This window comes from Nicotiana sylvestris, chromosome 1, assembly GCF_000393655.2.
Source record: "Nicotiana sylvestris chromosome 1, ASM39365v2, whole genome shotgun sequence".
Lineage (NCBI taxonomy): Eukaryota > Viridiplantae > Streptophyta > Magnoliopsida > Solanales > Solanaceae > Nicotiana > Nicotiana sylvestris.
Window position 1 is genome coordinate 99,832,224 of NC_091057.1, and position 10,022 is coordinate 99,842,245.

Here is a 10,022-nt window from a genome sequence, read left to right on the forward strand (position 1 = left end):
TGCAAAAATCAGAAAACGAAATATTTTCTCAAGTGCTAGCAACAACCTCTCTCAAGAACAAAGCTGCTGCAACCTCAAGAACCTGATCCAAGATTGAAGATATCTTAAGTCCTTAGGTTTGTTGAGTCTTTGTTATTTGTTCTTCATTGTAACTCCTATCTTGCTTTCTTAGAAGCTATTTTTAGTAAACCCAAAATCCGTAAACTTTCCAGTTTATGTTGTGACTAGGTTTAGTCATAAGTTAAAGTCTTTGTAATAGAGTTAATACAAAGTGGCTTGTAATAGTGTTATTACAAGTTAGAGTGATTGAAGTCTTTGTAATAAAGTTATTACAAAGTGGCTTGTGGTGAGAGTATCACAAGTTAGTTAAAGTCTTTGTAACTAGAGAGTCATAAAGTGGCTTGTGGTGAGAGTACCACAAGTTAGCTGAGTTGAATCCTTTGTAATAGAGTTATTACAAAGTGGCTTGTTATAGGTGTTTACAAGTTAGTGAAGTTGAAAGCCTACAAGTGTAGTTCATGGTTTTTGTCCCCTTGAGTTGGGATTTTTCCACGTAAAAATCCTCTGTGTTCTTTACTTTCTGCCGAGCTACTGTGGGAACAATTAGAGAACCCAATTCCCTATACTTGTTGGTTTTACAGTCTGTTGCTTACAGTGGGAACTTATAAAGAATCTGGTTCTCTATATAGTGAGAACTTATCATGTCTCTCATTTTACATATCGGTTCAGTAGTTAGCACTGTGGGAACTAATATAGGACTAGATCACTATACAGTTTTGTTCATTAGTGTTTTCAGTGGAAACTCATAGTGAACTCGGTTCTTTATACAGTCTGGTGGATGCTTAGTTTCTACTAATTGGTATCAGAGCGGGTTCTTTCTAAAAGGTTAACACCTAGAAAGAATCTACATGGATGCTCTACCAGACTTTGAGGAAGGTCGATCAACCTACAGGCCGCCAAGATTTTAGAAAATGGTTAGTAGAAATGGAGGCATTCCCAAGAAAGGTAGCTCTAGCAGAAACACTAAAGGATACGATTGTTGTCATAAGTGCAGAATAACAGGACATTTTATCAAAGGCTATCCTCTCCACAATCAGGTCCATTACAAACACAATGCTAACAAGGTGGGTAAGAGGAACCTGGTCCCCAATAGAAAGTTCAAGAGAAGAGATGTCGCTGACAATATTGTAAAGCAAGCTCTGGCTGCCTAGGGATATTTCTCTAGTGAATCTGAGGGTGAAAATGAAAAGGAAGACACCTCCGTGATGGCCGCTGAAAGCAAATCTGCAAAATATGATTCCGTATTTGCATTGATAGAAAAATCTGATGAGGATGAAGAAGAAGATGATGATGAGGTAAACTTCTTTGATGTTCGAAGAAATCTAAAGTATTATTCTCCGAAAAAACTTATGTCTTTGGCTAATGTTTTAATTGATGCGTATCATAGTCTTATAAATGATAAAGATGACTTAACTGTGGAACTGGGAGAAGCAGAACAATTGAGAGAAGATCTAAAAGTTCGGGTTGTAGACTTAGAAGAAACCATTGAGAGTCTGAAGAAAGAAAAAGATGCCTTAACTAAAAAAATTGCAAACATAGGACATGAGAGAGATAATCTAGTGGTTGTTGTCATCAATCTAAAGGAGACCATTGAGTATGTTAGAAAGGAGAAAGAGGTTTTAACTGAGAAGTTTGTTAACATTGATCATGAGAGAGATGACCTATCAATTGTGGGTGTAGACCTAAAGAAAACAATTGAGGAACTAAAAATGGAAAGTAGGCCTGGGAACACTCAAAAAGGAAAGAAAGTTGCAAGTGAGGCATACATTAAACTTGAAAGTGAGTTAAATTCAGTGAAGTCTAGTTTGTGTGCTGAGCTTGAGAAAAACAAACAACTTCAAGAAGAACTAGGTAGAGTGAAGAGTGATCTTGAAAAATTACTCAAGTGGACCTAGTCCTCTGATGCTATCACTGCCTTGTACACAAACAATGGGGGAAACAGGCAGGAAATCAGGTTCCAAAAGGAAAAGACTCACTACAACCCTTATAACAAGTACGTTACTGTACCTGATTTGCACTCACTGTGACAACACTGGGCACTTTAAAGAAAATTATAAGGTTAGAATTCAGTCCCAACATAAAAACAAAGTTTTTGCTAAAAAAGTAACTGATGCTACGGAACCTGGTCCTTCACATAAAAATGTATAATGCCTGCTTGGACCAAAAGAGCCCTCATTCACCCCTTTTCTCATTACAAGGCTCCTGTAAAATTAAAATTCAGTCGTTACAGAAAAATAAAGTTTTTTTTGAAAAGAGGCTTATTGATGAGGAACCTGGTTCCCGGAAAAGAAATATGTGCTGCCTGCATGGGCAAAAAGAAGTTTGATCCACCCGTTCTATCATTACAAGGGACCCAAACTCGTTTGGGTTCCTAAGTCTAACTCTTGATTTTTTGTGCAGGGAACAGTGAAAGGGAGCAGCCTACAATGGTACATGGATAGAGACTGCTCAAATCATATGACTGGAAGTACAAATAATTTCCTTTCACTTAAGGCGCTGCAAGGAGAGAATGTACCCTTTGGAAATAGCTAAAAGGGGTACACTCTAAGAGTAAGAAGGATTGGGAAGTCTCTCACTCACTCAATTGAGAACGTGTACTATGTCAATGGCCTGAAGTATAGTCTCTTGAGTGTTTCTCAGATATGTGACCAGATAAATAAAGTGGAATTCTTGTCCAAGATATGCACAGTCACAAATCTTGTGAATGGTGAGGTGGTGCTTGTGGCCAAAAGATACAAGAATGTTTACATTGCTGATTTTAAGTCCATGCATGGTGGTGATCTAACATGCCTAAGTGTAATTGATGATGATGCCGAGTTATGGTGGAGATGACTGGGCATGTGAGTTTCTACTTGTTGAACAAATTGGTTATGGAGGACCTGGTTCATGGGCTGAAGTAGTCAACACTGCTTGCTACCTGATTAACAAGTGCATGATCAGGTCCCTTCTCGAGAAGTCTCTCTATGAACTGTTCAATGGGAGAAAAACCAAGTTGACTTACCCGAGAGCCCTTGAATGTAAAATGTTTTATTCTTAACAATTGTGGCAAAAGGGTCACATAATAAAGAAGATGAAGATGGAGAATTTACAAATACTGTTGGTGAAGCTATAGATATTGCAAATGGAAAGACTGATTTGATGAGTCAAGTCAAGTAGAAGGATGAAAGAGATGTAGTAGAATCTCCAAAAGGCACAGTGGAACCTGGTCCCTTGATCACCTCGACTTGAGTTGAACATAGGGTTGTTGATACAACACTAGGTACTCCTGATGCAGAAAAAAAATAGTAGAAGTCATAATTCTGTTGATGTCAATGATGATTCACATATGGAAGAACCTGGTCCTTCAAATTCTAAAGTTCAAGTATTCAACTAGAAGCAAAAGAGTTCACATCCCTTCAAAATGTAATCACATCCTTAGACTCTGGTATTCAACCTAGTTTTAAGGTAAGGAACATGTTTTCCCTCTCAACGTTCTTGCCTTAAATCGAGCCTAAGAACATCAAAGAAGCATTGGAAAATGCTAACTGGATATCCGCTATGCAAGAAGAACTCCATCAGTTGAGAGGAATCAAATGTGGCCCTTGGTCCCTAGGATTTCATACAGAATAATGATTGGAACTGGCCCAAAACACTCTCACTTGAAGGGTGCCAAGGGAAGTTTGATGTATCTTAAGGGAACGAAGGACCTGGTCCCCGTCTAGTGTTCAGAAGATTCTTTTAATTTGGTTGGATATGTTGATGCTGATTATGTTGAATATTTGGGTGACAGAAAAAGCACTTCTGGAAGGCACATTTTCCAGGGTTATACTTGATCTCATGGGGTACAAAGAAACAAACTGTGTGGCTTTTTCTACTACTGAAGCTGAATACGTGGTTACTGCTTCTTGCTGTGCTCAAATAGTACAGATCAAGCAATATCTTGAAGACTTTGGTGTATTTACAACTTGAACCCTGTACAGCACAAGAGGATAAAGCACATTGATGTTAGACACCAATTTCTCAAGGACAATGTTGAAACGGTTCTAATTTGTATGAAGTTCTAGAAAACGAAGGATCAGGTAGCATACATCTTCACCAAGTCACTGAGCAGGGAATATTTTGAAAGAAATCGTCTGGAGTTGGGGTTGATCAAGCTCAATTAAGGACCTGGTCCCTTGATGATTGGCTATGTTAAGAAGGAAAGGTACAATGCTAAAAAGTGTTTTTCGACGACATCTAACTCAAATCTATACTGTTACAGGTATACACATATGGTAGTTTCAGGACACAAACAAGTAAGAGTGACTTTGCACTTCTAGGAGTCTTTGCTTAAAAATTTCAAAAACCGTCACAGAACCTGGTTCCTGTGACTCAGGTTAGTAGTTTCTTCAATACTTATATGCTTTTTTTAAGCTGCTGAAGTGTCATATCATTAATTTGTTTCTGCCTTTCTCCTGCCTCTCCTCCTAACTTTCGAAGTCCAAAATTATAAATCTTTTCTGAACTAACCTGCTGCCACAAAAAGGCACTTTTATATCTTACACCCAAATAAAACTAATTCTTTTCTTCAAAACCAAAACCAACCTTGTCTCAAAATAATCCTTCTTTCCAAATATGGAAGAAGTGAACCCAACTTTCTCACTTTCCAAAAAAAAAACCTAACTCCATTAGAATCAAAACCCCAAGAATTCTTTGATTGATTTTGATGGAAGATTAACTGAAAGGGAACAAGGTAGATCTAATATTTTAGAGCATTGCTGGATTTGTGGAAGCCTTGAAGGATGGAGAAATTGGTAAATGTGAGGACTGAATGAGGGACCTGATCCCTCAAGTCCTTCTCATGAAGTCAATTTTAATAATGATCTTTTTTTCTTTAAAGTTATGTGTATAAACGAACTTCCAATCCAGTAAAAAGGATTGATGACAAGTAGGCTGATTGATGATGAAGTGGTGTGACCTGCTGATGTGATTGTGGATGAAAGAATGAAATGAAATCTTTTCCTGTGAGAAAGAATTTAAAAAAAATGGGTTGGCTGAGAAAGATGCAGCAGATGATAAGGGTAAATAGATTGAGAAAAAGAAGAGGGAGACATGGCTGCTCAGGGATAGAAAGGGTAGTGTAAGAAAGGAACCTAGTTCCTTACAGAAGCAAAAGGTTGATCCATTAGGTTTGGAGGGAGAAGACGTTGAATTCTCAAAAAGTGTTGTAAGGTAGAGTATTGACTCTGATATTGCTGGAAAAAAATGGAGGAACTTCTTGCCATTGTTGAGTTCCAAAAATAGAATCGCCTCTTTGTTCCTCCAAGTCCCAATGTTTTTGAAGAAGAAGTAAAAACGTCTATGTTTTACGTGATACTATGATGCTATATGTGATGGGACTGAGTCTGTTCTTGATGAGACGAAGCTTGGGGAGACTCTTGGTGATCTGATTGATGGTTCAACCTACTCAGATAGGTTGAGAACCTGGTCCTCGAGGACCCTTGGCAGAATATAATGCTAAGTTGAAGGGTGAGAATGAAAGATTGAGGAAACATGCAGAGGAAGTGAGAGAGCCGATGATCATTAATCAAAGGAGAGTACATGAATGAATGGACAAGCTCATCAAGGCCTTAGCTCCTTAATTTTCCTCCTGCCCAGTGATCCATATCCTTCACTCCTTCCAAATTCCCTTGAATTCTTATCTTCTTTTGATCCCTATATTTGATGACATTGGTACTTTAGTTGTTTAAATTGTCATATTATGTATTGTTGAAACTACTGTGATTTTATTATAATTACTCCACTATGGGCAATTACTCAATTTTGTGCACTGACATTCACTTGTTGTTCTTGTTATTGTTTATGCTGTGTTGCCCAAGTGGCCTGAGTTAATGTTGCTGAACTTCTTTTTGGTTGTGCTTCTTCTGTTATTCTTTTCGATGATGCCAAAAGGGGGAAGTTATATAGGTGTCAACATGGGGAGGAACATAGTCAAATTGATATATTGTGCTGTGCATGAAAGATGGCTCTGCTTCGCAAGGGGAATGTTGCTGATAATATATTGAATATAGGTCTGATCAATAGGGAAACATGTAAGGAATATGGTTCTCATGAGGAATAAACGTTTCAACGAACTAGGTACGGACCAGATGTGATCAGTGAATGTAAGGAATCTGATTCTCAAGGGGAATAATTCTGGGCTTATGCATGTAAGGAGTCTGATTCTCAGGGGGAATACTTGTGGGTTTGTAATTTGTCAAAAAAGGGGAAATTGATAAGTTATGGTACTTTGAGTTTTGATGATTTGCCAAAAAGTCTTGAGGAACCAGTTGTAATCAGCTCCTTATGTCTAGTTCCCATGGGGAATATGGCTGATTTGTAGGGAACAATGTGGAGATCTGGTTCTCTGAGGGACTATCAATTCTAAGTTTGTCGTTATCAAAAAGGGGGAAATTGATAGGTTACAAGTACCTTGGGCATAAGCACTTTACTTTATGTTTTGATGATCTAACAAATTTACCATCTAGAACCAGATAAAGAACCTGTTACATATCTACAAAACCTTGAGATCACAAAGTTCCAGGTTGGGATCCAGCGTGGGATATAACACAACTCTTCAGAGTGGAAAGAACAGCCTCAGGAACATGTCCCTACCCGTTCCCGAGGAGACTGTATGAAGTCAACTATCCAGCGGGAAAGTTGCAGCATGCACACATTATTTTACAGGAACAGTGCATCAGTCAACTTTCTGTGGAAGGCTTTTTACCTACCTTGCTTACATCATTATAAGTAATGTCACACAAGTATAAATATAGTCAAGGAAGGTAAAATATCTTACTTCATAAGAGAACCAGATAAAGGACTTGAAGCATGCCTGGTACAATCATTCCAGTTAATCGACTCAAGATAATTTGGGCAGTGTGTCTTTAGACTCATAAGAACCAGATTAGGGACATGATCCTTTGGTGTTCCACTGACAGAAGTATAAGTCAACTGTACAGTTGGGAAGTAACTGCAGAAAGTGACTGCCTACAACTATACAAGCAACAGTGCAGCAGATAGTGCAACAGTCACTTCCCATTGAGAAGAGCCATGTACTAACCAAGATTTTACACTACTAAGGTGATGTCTTTTGTTGTATAAACCTGGTGCAAGGCACAAGACTTCCTTTAACACTTGCAAAAATCAGAAAAGGAAATATTCTCTCAAGTGATAGCAACAACCTCTCTCAAGAACAAAGCTGCTGCAACCTCAAAGACCTGATCCAAGATTGAAGATATCTTAAGTCCTTAGGTTTGTTGAGTCTTTGTTATTTGTTCTTCATTGTAACTCCTATCTTGCTTTCTCAGAAGCTGTTTTTAGAAAACCCAAAAATCCGCAAACTCTCCAGTTTATGTTGTGACTAGGTTTAGTCATAAGTTAAAGTCTTTGTAATAGAGTTATTATAAAGTGGCTTGTAATAGTATTATTACAAGTTAGAGTGATTGAAGTCTTTATAATAGAGTTATTACAAAGTAGCTTGTGGTGAGAGTATCACAAGTTAGTCAAAGTCTTTGTAACTAGAGAGTCACAAAGTGGCTTGTGGTGAGAGTACCATAAGTTAGTTGAGTTGAATCCTTTGTAATAGAGTTATTACAAAGTGGCTTGTAATATGTGTTTACAAGTTAGTGAAGTTGAAAGCCTACAAATGTAGGTCACGGTTTTTGTCCCCTTGAGTTGGAATTTTTCCACGTAAAAATCCTCTTGTGTTCTTTACTTTCTGCCGAGCTACTATGGGAACAATTAGAGAACTTGATTCCCTATACTGGTTGGTTTTACAGTCTGTTGCTTACAGTGGGAACTTATAGAGAATTTGGTTCTCTATACAGTGGGAACTTATCCTGTGTCTCATTTTACATACTGGTTCAGTAGTTAGCACTGTGGGAACTGATATAGGACCAGATCGCTATACAGTTTTGTTCATTAGTGTTTTCAGTGGAAACTCATAGCGAACCCAATTCTCTATACAGTCTGGTGGACGCTTAGTTTCTAACATACTTGTTATGGTGGTGCACGAGGTTTTTGTCGTGCGGTTGTTGATATTATGATGCACAAGGTTTTTTCCGTATGGTTGTTGTTGTGGGGTTGCACGAGGTTTTTGCCGTGCTATTGCTACTATTGATATATAACACATGTGGCGTGACAAGGCGGGATATGTATATATGCTTATATTTGGGTTGCGCATGTGGCGAGACAAGGTGGGAACATTATGATGCACGTGTGGCAAAATGAGGCGGGCATTCACTATATTATTGTTGTACACGTAGCGAGACATAGTGGGCTATGTCAGGGATTGATTGTGATGATTTATGATGGCTTGAGGGCATTTCTTGCTATTTGATATTGTGTTGTGGTACGCTTACCTGTATGTGTTTTTATCTTGTGGAAGTTGTGAGAAAACATCTTATGTGATGTTCGTTCTTTTTCCTTATGCTTATCAACTGGTAGGAACTTTGTTAAAGCACTTGCACAAGCATACAGGTGGTTGAACACTCCCATTGGATATGAAGTTCTCCTGATATTGCTGAGTATAGATGTACACCCTCGTTTACTTGTCATATATGTGAGAGTAGCTCTAGTTAGCAAGTGAGTTGTCAGTATGACCATGAGTTGTGATAGGGGCACAAGATGTTAAGTGTTAGGGTTTAGGTATTGGGACCCGTGAGCTGTAAGTTTGTCCGGAGTTTGGTACTTCGTGGAGTTTGTTGGCTAAGACCTGATGTGAACACTGTCATAAGTTCTGAGTTATTGCTTACCTTTACAGAACTTGTGATTTAGGTTTTGGGTTGGTGATTTCACTCACTCTTCTATGTCATTATTATGGTATTTCCACTGTTACTTGTTGTTTTTCTTCCCTTATTGTGGTTGTTGTATTGTTAGCCATATTGTGTTGTTTTTAAATATATAATACATCATGTTCCGTTATTCCTATGCTTACATTTGTACAGTTTATTAGACCGGTAGGTGTCTTGACTGTTCCTCGTCACTACTCCACCTAGGTTAGTCTTGATACTGACTGGGCATCGTCGTGGTGTGCTCATGCTACTCGTCTGCACATTTTATTGTGCAGATCCCAGGTATCGATCGTTAGTAGTTGTGCAGATCATTGTTGAGGAGACTCAAGGTAAACCTGCTGCAGTGTTCTCAGGCTTTGGAGTCACCTTCTTACTTGTATTCAATTGATATCACTCTTTTCCAAACAGTTGTATTTAGAAGTGGTAGCTAACTCTGTAGAGCTTATGACTTGTACTGCAGGGTTTTGGGAATATGTTCATTGTATAAAGGATTTATTCCATAAGAATTTTAAGATGTTATTTATTATTGTTGTTCTTCCATAAATATTAGGCTTACCTAGTCCTTAAGACTAGGTGCCGTTACGAGACCCAACAACGGGAAAAACTGGGTCGTGACATATCTGTATGAATTTACATAGAATCTTAACCTAATTTTTTGTATATAATGTAGTTGAAGAAGTCCTTTTTCCAACATCGTAAGTGAATCATGGTTTTGACGTGCCTGCAGCGAGATGTTTTATTTTTAGTCAGGACATGCAAAGTTGTAAAAGTATAGTGACAAAATTTAAAACTGAGGTCAAAAGAATATTTGTATAAATATTCAAAAAAAGTGGACCTATGTTTTGTATATATTGTAGCTCCAAAAGTTCTAATTCCAATGGCACAAGAAGATCATAGTTTTGACGTGTTTGAAACAAAAGGCAATGAGCATTTGTCTTGATCACACAACAATACTAAGGTGAATATACAATTGTCACGACCCTAAAACGGACCCAGTCGTGATGGCGCCTATCGTGAAACTAGGCCAGCCGACACAATTCCCGAAATTTATCATTATTCAATAAAAGTCATTTTTAAGCCTTTAATTAAACAAATATTTCATAATGAAAGTCTAAATGAACAGTGCAGAATAAGTACACAAGCCCGACATCGGGATGTCACAAGTCACGA

The 10,022-nt window shown here is 38.1% G+C and overlaps 1 protein-coding gene across 1 annotated transcript; it reads left to right on the plus strand.

The window, feature by feature from the left end:
* Positions 1-971: 971 nt before the first annotated feature.
* Positions 972-1,955, plus strand: LOC138872577 (uncharacterized). The gene is made up of 2 exons (XM_070150848.1): positions 972-1,124; positions 1,212-1,955. Exons 1-2 carry the CDS (start codon positions 972-974, stop codon positions 1,953-1,955), a joined length of 897 nt encoding a protein of 298 aa, XP_070006949.1.
* Positions 1,956-10,022: the final 8,067 nt, after the last annotated feature.